The sequence below is a fragment of the Amphichorda felina genome (genome assembly GCF_050947745.1).
Source record: "Amphichorda felina strain 45539 chromosome Unknown scaffold_4, whole genome shotgun sequence".
Taxonomy (NCBI): domain Eukaryota; kingdom Fungi; phylum Ascomycota; class Sordariomycetes; order Hypocreales; family Bionectriaceae; genus Amphichorda; species Amphichorda felina.
Genome location: NW_028145046.1, coordinates 2,306,223 through 2,323,749, shown reverse-complemented (window position 1 = coordinate 2,323,749; position 17,527 = coordinate 2,306,223). Strand labels below are relative to the sequence as shown.

At 58.3% G+C, this 17,527-nt stretch overlaps 5 protein-coding genes across 5 annotated transcripts; 3 read left to right on the top strand and 2 right to left on the bottom strand.

Moving 5' to 3' along the window:
- Positions 1-1,200: 1,200 nt before the first annotated feature.
- Positions 1,201-6,884, top strand: FAS1_1 (trifunctional fatty acid synthase subunit FAS2; the record flags this gene model as incomplete). Its single annotated transcript, XM_083193952.1, has 3 exons — positions 1,201-1,720; positions 1,776-6,715; positions 6,774-6,884. The coding sequence occupies 3 exons, from the start codon at positions 1,201-1,203 to the stop codon at positions 6,882-6,884; spliced, it is 5,571 nt and encodes a 1,856-aa protein (XP_083050900.1).
- A 674-nt stretch (positions 6,885-7,558) lies between these two features.
- On the bottom strand, positions 7,559-8,163 carry ACO1O0_004512 (U6 snRNA-associated Sm-like protein LSm4; the record flags this gene model as incomplete). The annotated part of the gene is made up of 4 exons (XM_083193951.1): positions 7,559-7,750; positions 7,835-7,885; positions 7,947-8,087; positions 8,161-8,163. The coding sequence occupies 4 exons, from the start codon at positions 8,161-8,163 to the stop codon at positions 7,559-7,561; spliced, it is 387 nt and encodes a 128-aa protein (XP_083050899.1).
- Positions 8,164-8,633: 470 nt separating this feature from the next.
- On the top strand, positions 8,634-10,337 carry ACO1O0_004511 (uncharacterized protein; the record flags this gene model as incomplete). The annotated part of the gene is made up of 1 exon (XM_083193950.1): positions 8,634-10,337. The coding sequence occupies one exon, from the start codon at positions 8,634-8,636 to the stop codon at positions 10,335-10,337; it is 1,704 nt and encodes a 567-aa protein (XP_083050898.1).
- A 784-nt stretch (positions 10,338-11,121) lies between these two features.
- ACO1O0_004510 (major facilitator superfamily domain-containing protein) lies at positions 11,122-13,163 on the top strand (the record flags this gene model as incomplete). The annotated part of the gene is made up of 3 exons (XM_083193949.1): positions 11,122-12,103; positions 12,171-12,512; positions 12,577-13,163. The coding sequence occupies 3 exons, from the start codon at positions 11,122-11,124 to the stop codon at positions 13,161-13,163; spliced, it is 1,911 nt and encodes a 636-aa protein (XP_083050897.1).
- A 460-nt stretch (positions 13,164-13,623) lies between these two features.
- Positions 13,624-16,787, bottom strand: ACO1O0_004509 (uncharacterized protein; the record flags this gene model as incomplete). Its single annotated transcript, XM_083193948.1, has 3 exons — positions 13,624-15,117; positions 15,210-16,156; positions 16,217-16,787. 3 exons carry the CDS (start codon positions 16,785-16,787, stop codon positions 13,624-13,626), a joined length of 3,012 nt encoding a protein of 1,003 aa, XP_083050896.1.
- Between the last annotated feature and the right edge of the window lie 740 nt (positions 16,788-17,527).

Genomic DNA, 17,527 nt, shown 5'->3' with positions numbered 1-17,527 from the left:
TCACAATTTTGCTGCTAGGGGCCCCCATGCATGATGCTCAAGCCGCCAACAAGGGGTGAGTGGCAACTTGCAAGGGCCGGAAGCTTCCCGTCATCGCGCAGCAGCAACAACCGCCGGTCAGCCGGTCAATCACTCAGGTCGTTCTGGGTCCCACTGTCGGCGTCCAACGGTAACAACTTGTCGAGTCGTCTCAACCGCCGGACAAGGGGAGATTTCCTCACACCACCGGGTGTCCCGGATACGAATGTTGAACTTGCAACGACCGTAAAAGCCGACATAATAGTAGAAGCCAAGAGGTTCCCCCGTTGCTCGCCCACCATAGGGTGTGTTTGATAGTTTATGACTGAGGATCTGATACCCTACACCGCACCCTTGAAGGCTCCAGGCAATGATCATGACGACAATCCAGCTGACCGCCCAGGAGCCCCTAGGCGAGTCGTGTTTGCTTGCTGGTGCTTGACGGGCTGATGGTGCCCCAAAAATTTTGGCTGTGAAACTGAATTCTGGGGATTGGAACATCAAAATGATCAAATCTCTGGTGACGCTAATCCGTTAATGGTTTAGCCGCGGAATATGGTTGAGGAGTGTGCTGCAAGGCCGCCACCAGGGTGCACCCACCCTGCCCGCCAACCCACCTACTGCAGGCCAGCACAACGTGGGTACCAGGGGTTGCGGCTGCCAGACTTTTTTTCCTTCCCGGGCCAGTCCAGTGCCACACAATGAGCTCAGGCGATATCAGTGTCACTTTTTGTGCTGGTGGGTCCATCGCGTTCAACAATCGGTCCCTCCATTCCACCGCACCGTCACCATCCTCAGAATTCCCATCCCGCTGTGGCTTGGTTCAACGATACCCTCTCCTGCTCCCCCTCATCCTCCTGACGCTCCCGTTCCCGTCAGTCTCCCCATCTTCCCCAGCTTCTAGCCGGCCCTGACAGCCAATTCTTTGGTGGTCAGTTCTTCCAACTCTTGACCTTGCCGGCGAACCGTTTGTCCATATTACCACCTCCTAATACTCGAGCTGTACATTTCTCTTCTCCGCTCCGAATTTCTCTACCCACCCGAGACCTCGCACTGCCGGTCTGCGAGAGCGCTACCTGTCTAGATCGTTGACGAGCGTCATTGACTTGATCGATCGTCACGACGACCTTGCGACCTTCTAAACAACCGACCCAAACATCGTCAGGCACTCCCACCGCCAACATGCGTCCTGAAGTCGAGCAGGAACTCTCCCATACCCTGCTCATTGAGCTCCTCGCATACCAGTTCGCCTCCCCCGTGAGATGGATCGAAACTCAAGATGTCTTCCTCGCTGAGAAGACCGCTGAGCGGGTAGTCGAAATCGGCCCCGCTGATACCCTGGGTGTCATGGCCAAGCGAACTCTGGCCTCCAAGTACGAGGCCTATGATGCCGCCAAGTCAGTCCAGCGCCAGATCCTGTGCTACAACAAGGACGCCAAGGAGATTTACTATGACGTCGATCCCGTCGAGGAAGAGCCCGAGCCCACACCCGGTTCATCGGCCCCAGCTGGTGATGCGCCTGCGTCTGCTGCCGCCCCTGTCGCGGCCGCTGCTCCCCCCCCTCCCAGCGCCGGACCTGCGGAAAAGATTCCAGATGAGCCCGTCCAGGCGGTGGACATTGTCCGGGCCCTCATTGCCCAGAAGCTCAAGAAGCCTCTGCTCGAGGTTCCTCTGAGCAAGGCCATCAAGGATCTCGTTGGTGGTAAGTACCAGCTACAAACAGTCCATTTCATATCCATATTAACGTCCAATCCCAGGCAAGTCCACCCTTCAGAACGAGATCCTCGGCGACCTTGGCAAAGAATTCGGTTCGACGCCAGAGAAGCCAGAGGACACTCCTCTCGACGAGCTCGGTGCCTCGATGCAGGCGACTTTCGACGGCAACCTGGGCAAGCAATCGCAGTCCCTCATTGCCCGAATGATTTCCTCAAAGATGCCCGGTGGCTTCAACATCACCACAGCCAGGAAGTACCTTGAGTCTAGGTGGGGTCTGGCCTCCGGTCGACAGGATGGCGTCCTGCTGCTCGCCCTGACCTCGGAGCCACCCGCCCGACTTGGGTCCGAGGCGGATGCCAAGGCCTTCCTTGACGGCGTTACCCAGAAGTACGCTACAAATGTCGGCATCAGCCTCACCACTACCTCTTCCTCGGGACCATCCGGCGGATCGGGCGGTGGCATGATGATGGACCCCGCTGCCATCGATGCTCTTACCAAGGATCAGAGGGCTCTGTTCAAGCAGCAACTTGAGCTCTTTGCCCGTTACCTCAAGATGGATCTGCGGGCAGGTGATAAGGCACAGATCGAAACTCAGAAGTCCGAGAAGATCTTGCAGGCTCAGCTGGATCTCTGGAACACTGAACACGGTGATTTCTATGCCTCCGGTATTGAGCCCGTCTTCAGCCCCCTCAAGGCCCGCACTTACGACTCTTCCTGGAACTGGGCTCGCCAGGATGCCCTCAGCATGTACTTTGACATCATCTTCGGCCGGCTTCAGGCCGTTGACCGCGAAATTGTCAGCCAGTGCATTCGTATCATGAACCGCTCCAACCCCAAGCTGCTCGATTTCATGCAATACCACATCGACAACTGCCCTACCGAGCGTGGCGAGACGTACAAGCTCGCCAAGGAGCTCGGTCAGCAGCTGATTGAGAACTGCAAGGATGTTCTCAATGTCTCTCCTGTCTACAAGGACGTTGCCGTACCCACTGGTCCTCGCACCACGGTTGATGCTCGCGGAAACCTCAACTACGAGGAAGTCCCTCGCACCAGCTGCAGGAAACTCGAGCACTATGTCCAGCAAATGGCCGAGGGTGGCAAGATTTCCGAGTACGGCAACCGTACAAAGGTGCAGAACGACCTGCAGCGCATCTACAGACTCATCAAGCAACAGCACAAGATGTCCAAGACATCTCAGCTTGAGATCAAGAGCCTGTACGGTGATGTCCTCCGCTCACTGGCCATGAACGAGAGCCAGATCCTCAAAGAGAATGGAAAGAGTAGGAAGATCAAGGGAACTAGTAACAACAAGGGCAAGATCGAGACCATTCCTTTCCTGCATCTCAAGAAGAAGACTCTTCACGGTTGGGACTACAGCAAGAAGCTCACCGGTGCCTATCTCAACTGCCTCGAGGATGCCGCCAAGTCCGGTGTTACATTTCAGGGCAAGCACGTTCTCATGACTGGTGCTGGCGCCGGCTCCATCGGTGCCGAAGTCCTGCAAGGTCTGGTCAGCGGCGGCGCCAAGGTTGTTGTCACGACCAGCCGATTCTCCCGCGAGGTGACCGAATACTACCAGTCCATGTACACTCGCTATGGCTCGCGGGGTTCTCAGATTGTTGTCGTGCCCTTCAACCAGGGCAGCAAGCAAGATGTCGAGGCCCTCGTCAACTACATCTATGACACCAAGGATGGCCTTGGCTGGGACCTTGATTTCATCATCCCCTTTGCAGCCATCTCGGAGAACGGTCGTCAAATCGACAGCATCGATTCCAAGTCGGAGCTGGCCCACCGCATCATGCTCACCAATGTCATCCGCCTCCTAGGCTGTGTCAAGACCCAGAAGTCTGAGCGTGGCTTTGAGACTCGCCCCGCCCAGGTCGTTCTACCTCTGTCCCCCAACCACGGCACTTTTGGCAACGACGGTCTGTACTCGGAGTCGAAGCTTGGCCTCGAGACTCTTTTCAACCGATGGTACTCGGAGGACTGGGCCAACTATCTGACCATCTGCGGTGCTGTCATTGGCTGGACCCGTGGTACTGGTCTCATGTCTGGCAACAATATTGTCGCCGAGGGTGTCGAGGCGTTTGGCGTCCGTACCTTCTCTCAGCAGGAGATGGCCTTCAACCTTCTGGGCCTCATGTCGCCTGCCATTGTTGACCTCTGCCAGTCAGAGCCGGTCTTCGCCGATCTCAACGGCGGCTTGCAATTCATTCCTAACCTCAATGAGACCATGACTAAGCTGAGAAAGGACATCATGGAGACCAGCGAGATCCGCAAGGCAGTCTCGAAGGAGAGCACCATTGAGAATTCCATTGTAAACGGCGCTGACTCCGAGATTCTCTACAAGAAGAAGACCATTGAGCCCCGTGCCAATATCAAATTTGACTTCCCTCACCGACCAGACTGGAAGACCGAGATCGCCCCTCATCATGACACTCTCAAGGGTATGGTTGACCTTGAGAAGGTCGTCGTCGTCACCGGTTTTGCTGAGGTTGGCCCCTGGGGCAACTCGCGTACCCGATGGGAGATGGAGGCCTATGGCGAGTTCTCTCTCGAGGGCTGCGTCGAGATGGCTTGGATCATGGGTCTCATCAAGAACCACAACGGTCCCATCAAGGGCAAGCCATATTCTGGATGGGTTGACGCCAAGTCTGGCGAGCCTGTCGACGACAAGGATATTAAGAAGAAGTACGAGAAGCACATTCTGGAGCACTCCGGCATCCGTCTCATTGAGCCCGAACTCTTCGATGGCTACGATCCCAACAACAAGCAACTGCTCCACGAAGTTGTCATTGAAGCGGATCTCGAGCCGTTTGAGGGCTCCAAGGAGACAGCCGATGAGTTCAAGCGCGAGCATGGCGACAAGGTGGAGGTCTTTGAGATCCCCGAAAGTGGCGAGTACACTATCCGTCTCAAGAAGGGCGCTGCCCTCTGGATCCCCAAGGCCCTGCGTTTCGACCGCCTCGTTGCCGGTCAGATTCCTACTGGCTGGGACGCTAAGCGCTACGGCATTCCTGAGGACATCATCTCCCAGGTTGATCCTGTCTCGCTCTTCCTGCTCGTCTCCACCGCCGAGGCTCTTCTCTCTTGCGGTATCACGGATCCTTATGAGTTCTACAAGTACGTCCACGTTTCCGAGGTTGGCAACTGCGTCGGTTCCGGTATGGGTGGTGCTGTTGCTCTACGTGGCATGCACAGGGATCGTTTCCTAGACAAGCCCCTCCAGAACGATATTCTCCAGGAGTCCTTCATCAACACCATGGCCGCTTGGGTCAACATGCTACTCCTCTCGTCTTCCGGCCCCATCAAGACCCCTGTTGGCGCATGCGCCACTGCTGTGGAGTCGGTTGACATCGGTTACGAGACTATCATGGAGGGCAAGGCTAGAGTCTGCCTGGTCGGTGGCTTTGACGACTTCGGCGAGGAAGGTTCCTACGAATTTGCCAACATGAAAGCCACTAGCAACACTGTTGATGAGTTTGAGCACGGCCGCACTCCCAAGGAGATGTCTCGTCCTACCACAACAACTAGAAATGGTTTCATGGAGTCGCAGGGTTGCGGTATCCAGGTCATCATGACTGCCAGGCTTGCTCTGGACATGGGCGTGCCCATTCATGGTATCCTGGCCCTTACCACCACGGCTTCGGACAAGATCGGACGTTCCGTGCCTGCTCCTGGCCAGGGTGTTCTCACCACGGCCCGCGAGCACGCTGGAAAGTTCCCGTCGCCTCTGCTTGACATCAACTATCGCCGCCGCCAGATTGAGCGTCGCAAGAAGGCGATCAAGCAGTGGCATGAGGACGAACTCGAGTACGTCTACGATGAGGTCCAGGCGATGAAGGCCCAGGGTGCTTCCTTTGACGAGTCTGAGTACGCCCAGGACCGCATCGCCCACATTGAGAAGGAGGCCGCCCGGCAAGAAAAGGAGCTGCTTCGCAGCATGGGCAACAACTTCTGGAAGAACGATCCCAGCATCGCGCCCCTGCGCGGCGCCCTGGCCACTTGGGGCCTCACCATCGATGACATCGATGTTGCTTCCTTCCACGGCACATCGACCAAGGCCAACGACAAGAACGAATCTTCTGTCGTCTGCCAGCAGCTGCGCCATCTGGGACGCACCAAGGGCAACGCCGTCATGGGTATCTTCCAGAAGTACCTCACCGGTCATCCCAAGGGTGCTGCTGGTGCCTGGATGATGAACGGCTGCCTGCAGGTCCTGAACACGGGTCTTGTTCCCGGCAACCGCAACGCAGACAACATCGACCCCATCATGGAGGACTTTGACCTGATTGTGTACCCTAGCCGCAGCATCCAGACAGACGGCATCAAGGCCTTTTCTGTCACCTCCTTTGGCTTCGGTCAGAAGGGTGCTCAAGCTATCGGTATTCACCCCAAGTACCTTTTCGCCACCCTTGACGAGGCCACCTACCAGGAATACTGCGCCAAGGTGGATGCCCGTCAGAAGAGGGCCTACCGGTATTTCCACAACGGTCTCATCAACAACACCTTGTTCGTTGCTAAGGACAAGTCTCCTTACACCGACGCCCAGCTAAGCAGCGTCCTCCTTAACCCTGACGCACGTGTCAGCACAGACGCCAAGACTGCCCAGCTTACCTACTCTGCCAACTTTATGAAGCAGTCGGAGAAGCAGGTCCCGGCGTCGCGTGCCAGCGAGACGCAGCAGGTCATGGAAACCCTGGCGCAGAAGGTTACCAACAAGAACAGCAAGGTTGGTGTCGATGTTGAGGACATTTCCGCCATCAACATTGACAACGAGACCTTTGTGGAGCGCAACTTCACCCCCAACGAGATCGCCTACTGCCAGAAGGCCCCGAGCCCCCAGAGCTCCTTCGCCGGCAGGTGGAGCGCAAAGGAGGCCGTGTTCAAGTCCCTCGGTGTCCCAAGCAAGGGTGCTGGCGCTGCCATGAAGGAGATTGAAATAGTCAAGGATGAGGAGACTGGTGCTCCCCTGGTTCGTGTAAGTGTCATATCCACTCCCATCCAACATGAATCATTAGACTGACCTGTCTATACAGCTCCGTGGTGAAGCTGCTGCTGCTGCCAAGAAGGCTGGTGTCCAGGACATCACTCTCTCTATCTCTCACTCGGACAGCCAAGCCATTGCCGTCGCCGTCGCCAACTTTTAAGGTTCTTGGCGACGGGGGGGGGGGGGGGGGGGGGGGGGGGGAAGATGTAAATAGTAGTCGGGGGTTTTCCGCTGGAGGCGTTTTCATTTTCGTAATGATTAGACGTGCCGTGTGGTTCTTGAATGAAGATTTAGAACTATGCTGTCGCGGGGAACAGTGATATCAAGATGGGGATAATATAGATATTCTTAGGGCACGGGCAATGTACGCAGTATGACGAGGAAAGCGAATCTAATACACAATTTTGGGTAGTACAGCATGGTCATTTCCTGGCCCAACGTGTAGCGACGTGCCGCATCTTGGCTCCATTGGTTATGTGGTAATACGGACGCTACCTATTAATTCATTGCAATTTTATTCTTGGTCGGCTGTCACGCCTCAAGGCGTAAGCTTGATACACCGGATGAATCGCCTTGGCGGTCATAGTAAGAACCGCTTTGCTCGGGGTCATCGAGAACCCCCTCTGTCAAGTTTTCCTCTCGTCTTTCCAGAGGGAAAGGGACCTTGGCATCTAAGCACCCTGTCTCCATACGGGTATCACCAAGAACGGGACTCCAACAACCATGGTGCCCTCTGTAGTCCCGTGTATATCAGTTGTTGTTTGGACGCGTGTCCATTGTGCAACTCCCATCCATCCATGCCCACACTCACACTTTCACGATCCCATCTCCCCTTCATTGGCCACGTCCTCCCCGGCCACGACCCCTTCCCCCGCGGCCGCGTCCCCTATCGCCGCCACCGCGCCCGCCATGGTGGTCTCCCCTAGACTGGCCGCCACGTCCGCCTCGGAAGTTGCCCTGCTGGTGGTTCTTCTGCTGCTCGGTAACAATGTCGATGATCTCGTCGGGCACGCGGAGGTATTTGATCTGTCAAAAGGAGGAAAGGAATCCGTCAGTCTCGCGCGCTCCAAAATTTTCGCCCTCTCATCCTAAGAAGGGGGTGCACCATACGTTGTTGCCCTTGACGTAGGCTTCCGGTAGGCGCACAAACTTGTCGCCTTCCTGCAGACCACGAGGTTAGCGCTCTGTCGCTCCCCATAACTGCGGGGGCGTCGTCACGTACGGGGCTCGTCTGGACGACCTCCTTCATCGTGAGGTTCATCCATGTGTCGCAGTTGACAAGGTGGCCATTGAGCGTCTCGCCGTTCTTAAGCTCGACCAGCATAGGGTGGCCCTGGGCGGCGTTCAGCAGGCCGAGGGGCAGCTGCGCGCGAAGGGGGTTGGTCAGTCGCTGCAGGATAAAAAGAGGTATCTGGCCTGGGGACTCTTGCGCTCACCATGGTGTTATGTAGACCCAGAGGTGCGTAGGGGTTCGAATGCGCAGAGAGGCTCGTCAACAACTCTTTGGGAAGTGGGATGGAGCTTTGGCCCAGATGGTTGAGGTCGGCTGCGTTTGCATCAGACCCCGCCAGATGCATCGCCCCGATTGAGGGGTATGGTCAAGCAACTACGGAAATGCTTCCGCCAACCGATCCCCAAGGCCAAAAAAATGCCCTGGGCGAACGGATAGTATCTCATCACCAGCTCCTTTTTGGGGAGGAAGATTATGGAGGTATAGACGACGATGCGACGCACGCCATTGATATACGACGGCCTCTGGCGCTGCCTCTGTCCCGCTTTTGACAGGGGCGCGCTGTTCAAGGCGGTGCAGACACAGATCCCCAATCGAGCTCTGCCACCGTCGACGACAACGCGCCATGCGACGACGCGCCAGCGATGGGTGCAGAAGCGCCACTTTGGGGGGGAGGCCATGGCCACACCTCACGGAAGCCCCGGGAGGAACAACAGCAACAACAACACATGGCCCGACTCCGAAAGCCGCGAGAGACAGCTGAGCAAGGCTCTCGACGACGTGCTGCTAGCGCCTACGCCCCCGACGGAGTCCACACTGGACGGCATCGCGACCGAGGAGCTGGTCATAGCCTTGAAGAAGATACGGGATCCCGCGGGCTACAGTCTCCACGGCCAGGAGTTTGACCGGCACGGGCGCATCCTCCAAATCGTCGAGCACCTGGTGGGGACGAGGGACCTAGCGGTGGACGTGTTCGTGTACGAGTGCGTCATGGATGCCATGATCGACCCCCAGGGCTCGGCCGAGGCTGTACGCGCGCTGTTCAATCGCTTGGACAAGGAGGCCATGATCCCCACGGAAACCATCTGCCGGAGCGCCCTGGCCGCTCTGGCGGTGCATCCCGATTACGCCCTACGGAAGCAGGTGCTGGATACCATGAGGGAGCGCTGGTTCCACGTGGACACGCCGGCTGACCAGAACGTCATGCTGGGCATGCTGCGGGACGGGCAGTACGAGCTAGCCTACGACAGGTTCATGGGCAGTGTGGAGCGCGGGGAACGCATCGACCTGTGGGCGTACGACATCTTCATCATGGTCTTTGGGCACGAGGGTTTCCTGGACGAGATGATGCAGCTGCTCTACCGCCGCAAGCACGCCAAGGGGTCCGACCCCGTGGCCATGAGCCTGACCTACTACGCGCTGGACCTGTGCAGCAGCGCCTCGCACTACCAGGGAACCACTTTTGCCTGGAACTTGCTGGTGAGGAACGGCCAGCTCCAGCCGTCGGACGGCATCCTGGAGAACGTGCTGGCCACGGCCGCCAGGGAGGGGGACGTGAACCTGGCGACCGAGGTGCACGGCATGATCTCGGCGCGCAGCAGGGTGCAGATCCACCACTACGAGGCGCTCATCGAGGCGTTCGCCAGGGACGGCAACGTGTCGGGGGCGCTGCGGATCCTCTGCATCATGGAGCAGAGCGGCCTGACCGTGTTCCGGGAGAACACGCGGGCCGTCTACGAGGCGCTGCGGCAGGACGCGGGCCGCGTCAAGGACGCCGAGGCGGTGCTGCGGGACATGGCGGCGTCTGGGCGGGTCCCGCTGGGGGCCATCTCGGTGGTGCTCGAGGCCAAGGCCAAGCTGCTGGGAAGCGAGGCGGCGTCGAGTCTCTACGACGACGTTCAGAGCCTGTCTGGGAGGGAGCCCAGCGCCACCATGATCCAGGACATGATCATCAACAGCAAGAAGACGGAGAAGACGGCAGCGCTGCTCAACGACTACAAGGAGAAGATCTCGGTGCACGAGAAGCCCCCCGCGCGGCTCCCCGGGCCCTACAGCAAGCTCATATCGGCGTGCCTAGAGTGCAAGGAGCTGGACCTGGCGATGCGGTTCGGCGACCAGGCGTTGCTCCCGCAGCCCAGCAGGACAGAGGTGCCCCCCTGGTTGCGTAAGCTGACGGAGGCGGCGATCACGGCGGAGGACGGGCGGATCTGGGACATGTTTGACCGGTTCAAGGAGGCCGGGAACACGGCGGCGGTGGAGACAATGCAGAGGATGTCACGGCTGATGCAACTAGCGAGGCGGATGCAGGACAAGAAGAAGATGGGGGCAGCAGGGGTGGATCCGGTGCTGAACCAGCTAAATGCGAGCCGTCGCGTTTCATGAGGCGAAGATTAATAAAGACGCAGACATTGGACGTCCCATTTTGAGCACAAGGAAATCTTGTGTTAAGCCCGGACCCGTATCGGTCTTAACGGAGACTCGAGACGGTGATAGATCCACGACGGCAGATGCTTGGCTGAGGACCCATCGATTTGGAATCACGATTGCGCGTATTCATCGCATTTCTAATCCCCGGACATGAGCATGTTAGCCTAGTGCTGATCCATGGATGGGCAATGGCTAATCCATGACGCGATTGGTCGTCACAGCACATCCAAACCGCCAACCCCCGTTACGCTTATTAGTTATCATCATAGTGCCTTACATACTACACCAAATTCACGGTTATAACTCTATTTCGGCGCCCTTCAGCCTCCAGACTTCGAAAGCCTAAACCTTAGAACGGAGTTGCGGAGCGTGAAGGGTTATCCCACAGGACTTACTATCATGTAGACAAAATTCACGGTCTAGCGAAGCTCGACGATTGGTAAGCTCGTGCTCGAGTTGCTCCGAACTATGGCGAGGACAAGCCACAGGCCCGGCATGGCAGCTTTACACTTGCCTTTACGGTCTTCACACGGTCTCTCCTGGCATTACCAAGCTCAGATCGTGGGATCCGCTACCTCCGAAGGTGTTTATAAACAGCAGACGTTGTCGCCAGACAGACAGACAGACAAACAGACAGACTAAGGCCTGGTTGACACTTTCACTTATACCATCAACCCCCTCTGTCTCTCTCACGTTGAGCCTTGTTCTCACGCAAGACGTCCAACCAGGGAGCACAAACATGACAATCAAACACCTCGTCCGAGAGGCCCCTATGGGGCAGCTCATTCGCTTCGTCACCAGGAACCGCTACCTCCTGTACCCTGAGGAAGAACGCGAGTTCAGCCTCCCTGACGCCTGGGTAGACGTGCTGAACCACCCAGACCAGGGTCGTCCATCCTCCTCTTCCTCCTCCACCCGGCAAGGGAATGCTTCAGGCGCTGCAACACCAGCTGGCGAATACAAGAAGAGACAGGACAGTGAACAGCCAGATGCTCCACAAGACGAGAAGCAGGAGTCTTCCGGGGAAGGGTCTTCTCCGCAGGGGGGGCAGCACACAGGAAACGACAGCCATGACAGTATAGACACAGAGCTACAAGGAATGCAACTACAGAGGACAGGAACATCCGTCTCGTCGAGAAACTTCACCGGGGAGCGTCTCGAGGAGGAGCGAATCCACAGCATGGAGCGCACCCAGTCGCTCCCCATCGTGCCCAAGCGTACCCGCGATGGCCTCATCCTCGTCGACTGGTACTACAGCGACGACCCAGCCAACCCTCACAACTGGAGCAACGCCAAGCGCCTGGCCGTCAGCAGCATCATCTGCCTCTACACCTTTGTCGTCTACACCACGTCGGCCATCTATGTGTCCTCCGAGCCGGGTGTGCAGAAGGCCTTTGGCGTCAGCAGCATCGTGTCCACGCTGGGGCTGGCGCTGTACGTGCTGGGCTACGGCGTTGGGCCGCTCATCTTCTCGCCGCTGAGCGAGATCCCCATCATCGGGAGGAACCCCGTCTACGTGGCCACCATGTTCTTGTTCGTCATCCTGTCCATCCCCACCGCCTTTGCCCAGAACTTTGCCGGGCTCATGGTCCTGCGCTTCCTGACGGGCTTCTTCGGATCGCCGTGCCTGGCCTCGGGCGGTGCGTCGCTGGGCGACATGTATAGCCTGCTGTCGCTGCCCTACGCCATGATGGCCTGGGTGGCTGCCGCCTACTGTGGACGTGAGTGCTCCATCCCTTCCCCATCATCTTCCCCAGCAGACCGATCCCCCCTGCTGACATGGCCCAGCCGCCCTCGGTCCTCTCCTCTCTGGCTTCGCCGTCCCTGCCGAGTCCTGGCGCTGGTCGTTATTCGAGTCCATCTGGGCCTCTGCCCCCGTCGCCCTCACCATGTTCCTCTTCCTGCCCGAGACCAGCACCCCCAACCTGCTGCTCCGTCGTGCCAAGCGCCTCCGCAAGCTCACAGGCAGCCAGCGCTTCATGTCCCAGAGCGAGATCGACCAGCGCCACATGACCGTGTCCCACGTCGTCGTCGACGCCCTCATCAAGCCCATGGAGATCACCATCAAGGACCCGGCCGTGCTCTTTGTCCAGATCTACACGGCCATCATCTATGGCATCTACTACTCCTGTATGTACTCTCTCCTCTTCCCTGGGAGAGAGAGAACCCCCAGCTAACCCCCACACCCTCCCAGTCTTTGAGGTCTTCCCCCTCGTCTACCCCGTCTACTACGGCATGAACCTCGGCGAGATCGGGCTCGTCTTCCTGTGCATCCTCGTGTCGTGCATCATCGCCGTCGTCTGCTACTTCCTCTACCTGCACTTCTACCAGAACCCTCGCATCGCCAAGTTCGGCATGCCCATCCAGGAGGCTCGCCTGATCCCCGCGCTGCCCACCTCCTTCGGCCCGACCATCGGCCTCTTCCTCTTCGCCTGGACCGCCCGCGCCTCCGTCCACTGGATCGTGCCCACCATCGGCATCACCATCTACGGCGCCACCGTCTTCGTCGTCATGCAGTGCATCTTCGTCTACATCCCCCTCAGCTACCCCATGTACGCCGCCAGCCTCTTCGCCGCCAACGACTTCTTCCGCAGCGCCCTCGCCTGCGGCTCCGTGCTCTTCGCCCACCCGCTCTTCGCCAACCTCGGCGTCGCGAGGGGCACCAGCCTGCTCGGCGGCCTGAGCGTCATTGGCATCGTCGGTATCTGGCTGCTCTACTACTACGGCGCACGGCTGCGCGCCCTCAGCAAGTTTGCCGTGTCGACGACCGAGACCTTTTAGGCGGGGAGGGTAGGGGTTGTCGGTTGGTTTGAGTTTGGAAAGTGGAAAGATTTACTTTGAAAAGGTGAAAAATCTGTATTTTGTTCGCTACCTAGTCCCCCATGACTAGGTAGGATGCTCCTCAACAACAGGGTATTTCTATGCCTCAGCAAAGCAAGTTCCTTATCACTATAATCCCTAATAACAAAGAGGCCAGCCGGTCCTCTGGGAATCTCATACCGCAGCGGCCCTCTCTGGGCACCGAAAAAAAAAGGAGAACCTGCACCACCCGTCCCGTCCCGTACAACGCCTAATCTAACAAAATGCCCCTTGCCCCTTTCCTTTTACTCATGCATGATAAAAAAACGTCATTATCCTTGCCATCTTTGGAACCACGTATGGTTCGTGAAAATAAAAGCATTCCGCGTAGGCGGGAAATACACATAGATATACACAAGAGCCGTGAGAGGATTTGTCCCCCTCACAGCCACCCCTGGCCGTTCGACCCAAAGTAGTTCCAGCTCCCGTGCTGGCCCATCTGCTGGTCGTGGGACTGCGACTGAGAAGGGTAGGGCGGGTAGTTGGACTGCTGTTGCTGCTGCTGCTTATTCATAGCAGTTGCCGCCCCTGCGCTAGAACGCTTCTGCGCAGAGGCGCGCATGTCAAAGTTGTGCAGCGAGGCCGAGGAGTGGCCAGACGCCGGAGCCTGGGTGTACGGACCAGCGGTGTTGTAGCCCGAGGACTTGTCGTAGGAAGACCGCGTAGATTGGGTCTGCGAGCCAGACCACTGGCTGTTAGTCATGTTGGAGTTGGAGGGGTTGAAGGACTGCGCTGCCATGGTCGTGGATGACGTGTTGCCGCGGCCGTATTCGTACGCAGGGTATGATGAGGCGGCGGGTGCCGTCGTCTGCTGCTGGGAGATGGGCTCGTAGGCAATGCGATTCCCCTGCTGGTCCTCCGCCGCGACGTTGGTGCCCAGATAGCGCCCGTAGTTGTTGTAGTTTGACGATGCCACCAGGTCGTTGTTGTTACCTTGGTTCACCGGTTGGGTCTGTGCTGGCGGGTGGAAGCCCCTGGCCATAGTCGACTGATCCGCATTAGGGGTGTCGGACTGGGTTCTCTGGGACTGACGGGAGTGGGTGCGCTGGTGGCCGGCAGCTTGGAAGGGTGATGTCCGCGCCTGGGCCTGCATAGCCGCGACCATGGTAGGTGACTGTTGCACAGGGGGGACTTGTTGGACTGCGGCTGGTTTGGAGCTGGCGGGCTGGGACGTGCTTTCTCTCATCTGCGGAGGGTCTGTTGGCGCACGCCCATTAGACTGCCGAGATCGCTGCTGGCCCCTGGCTGCCTGCGGCGCGAGCCCGGCAGCAGCTGGGTTTTGAGCAGTGGTGCTGGAGGGGTTTCTGGTTCCGGCCCACGATCCGGACGTAGTAAGATTCATCGACTGGTCGTCGCGATTCATATCACTCCCGCGAGCGCTAGCTGGGAGGCTACGGCGTGGGGCGCCAGAGCCGCCCGTCGGCCTGCTTTTGCTCTGCTTGGGAGAGGTGGTCTGGGGGATATCCGGCCCTGGGTTCAGTTGTGGATCCGTCACGTTGGCGAAATCCTGCCCCTGAGGCATTGCAAGTCCCCCTGAGACGTTGGCCAAGCCTGGTTGAGGTGGCTGAGGTAGTATGAGACCCGGGGCCGATTGGAAGTAGCTGGGGTCAGAGCCTCGGGCTTCGGGGGCGTTTGGAGTAAGCATATCGGAGACAGGCATCTGAGGATACGCCATATCCTGAGGGTCCTGGGGAACAGCCTGTTGTGACTCGGGGTGGTATACCCCATTATGTGTAGGTTCCTCGGGTTGCGGGTGTTGCTCTCCCTCTTTCTGCTCTTCATCCTCGTCTGGTTCGTCATCATCTACGGTGACAATTGCTTCGGACTTCTTCTTCTGTGGCCGTTGAGGCGGATATTCACACGTCTGACCTTCACTCTGACACTCCGAACAGGAGGGCCTCTCTTTAGGACACTAGGTAGCTCCGTTAGTTCTATATTGGAGATCTCCGAGGTCGAGGACAGTCCTACCTTGACTTTGCGGCTCTTGCATTGGAAGCAAGCCACTCTTGACTTTCCTATCCTTCTCGTTGACGGTGTGCCCTCAGTAGCCTGGTCGTTAGCCGCCTCTGCCGTGGGCTTCCTCTTCCGCCCACTGCTCGTGGCGCCAGAAGACTGCGCTCCCGGTGCCAGCTCCTTCGTCGTCGTCATGTTGCTAGACATGGCGGTCTGGGTGGCAGGCGTTGCGGACCCACTGCTCTGTTCCGAGCTCGTCTTGTCCTTGTTGTTCGGATGGATGATTTGGAGACGCTCTGCGCCGTACTTGGCGAGCATAGCGACAGAGTCCTTTTGCAGCTCAGGCGACTGGTTGGCGAAGATGTTCATCTGGTCCGCCGACAGCGTGTCCGGGTTGACCCCCGCGTCGTTGAGAAGCCTCCTGGCAATATCGAGACGTCGAGCTGCCTCTTCTGAGGACACGTTGAAGGATACCACTCCGGAGGCTGAGGGGCCGGCTTGTTGTGACTGTCCACTTCTGTCGCCTTGCGCCCCCTGGATGGAATCCGCCACTGTCTGCAGCGCACCATATAAAGCGTCCTGGCCATCGGCTGGCGCTGCACCCGGGTAGTCAGGTGGCATGACAGGGCCATCTTGAGCGGCGGCTTGATCCTTGGCTTTCCTCTTCCTCTTGCGCTTCTTTGGACGCTCTCCATTCTCGTCCAGTGCCACGTTGGATTCCCTGTTCTTCCTCGGCCTCTTCTCCCCCCTGGGCTTCTTTGGCGTCTTCTGCTGCGCCTTGTCCTTCTGCTCCTGCTGCCGCTGGTATCCAGGCCCGGGGTTACGCTCGGGGGGCGGGTAGTGTTTTCTCAGCTCGTCCACGGTCTTGTGGAGGAGCGTGTGGTCGTACTTGACGGTGATTAGGCGGCTGCTGCGGTTGAACGTGATGGTGATGGATCCTCGGCAGTCAAACGCGGGGCGGCCTGTAATAATACAAAATCAGCAAAGGGAGCAGGGAATGCCAGAAAGAGCATAATCCCTACTCAGAAGGTCCGGATCCGGGTCTTGCATGCTGTACTCGCAGAGAATCGCTTTATCGGTTTGCTTCGCATGCTGGCGGGACCAGTGCTGGAGCGAGTCGCGGCAGATGTATGTGAATTTCCACCCCTGGGCACCCCTCGAGAGGTCCCTCAGGTTCCAGCTGCTGCCGTCAGTAGCACTGATAGCGCCGAGAATGTGCTTTGCGATGGTGCGCTGCAGGACGGGGTTGTCGGACTGATTCATCAACGCGTGGTTGGCGTCGACCACGCGCATGGCCTGCCCACCAGCCGGGTCGACAGAGTTGCTGGCAGAGCGCAGACCACCCAGGGACGGGTCAATGTTGCTGAGGTCCTCGAGGGCGGCATTCTCGGACTCGGACAGGCTGAGGGGGAACTGGACCGAGTTGCGCAGCTCGAGGGTGACGGAGACGTGGTCGGCCCTGAACTCGGTCGTCTTCTGGGTGAGGACGTCGCGCAGGTACAGAGCCAGCTCATCGACGGAGGCCCACTGGCCGCTGTTGGATGGCGCGGGGTTATCGGCGGCCAGGTTGAAGCCGGCGAGGAAGTCGGCCATGGCGGGCGGCGTTCGTCGAGGAGCGGTGGTCCCCTGGTGGTCGAGGGCGACTTGTCGCTTGGCCAAACGCAGCAGCCGTGTCAGATACTGCGAGGAGCCCGGCTCGTGCCGCGGCGGTAGTCGGTCGTGACGCGCAGATGGGGTCGGCGACGTCGACGCGGCACAGTCAGCACTGTTGACGATACCGGTGCCGTTCCAATTGTCCCAATCATCCCAGCTGCTCCCGTTGCTGGACGCGATCTGTGGGGGTTTGGTGGCGGTGATGGTTGGGGGCGGTGTTAGTGGTGTCGTCGCCTGAGCCACAGCGCTGCCCGCCTGCCGCCTCAGTGCTGTGGCAGTGGGTGTGTTAGTGTTAGCTGGAAGCCTGGGGGGCGTAGCACCAGCATCGTCTCCCCCATCTCCAGCACGCTTCTCGCTGCCGTTGGGAGACAGCATCTTGTACGCAAACAAACGATTAAAAATGAAGGAGATGAGAAATTGCGAGCGGTACAAAGTTAGCAATAGAATCTCTACAAGTGTAGGTGATTAAGGTGAGTAGTGGTAATGAACAAGACCTCAATATCCCAGTAATTTATCACCTCGCTCCCACCAAACTCCAAGAATCTGAAGCCTATCTGATCTCCGATGTAAAGGCCCTCGCTTGGCCCAAGAGCTTCCGCCTTGTTTCCTCAATAATTAAATGTACAGGTCATTCCATCGTTAGCCTTGCACCCACCGAATCACCCAGGCCCTGCCTCAAA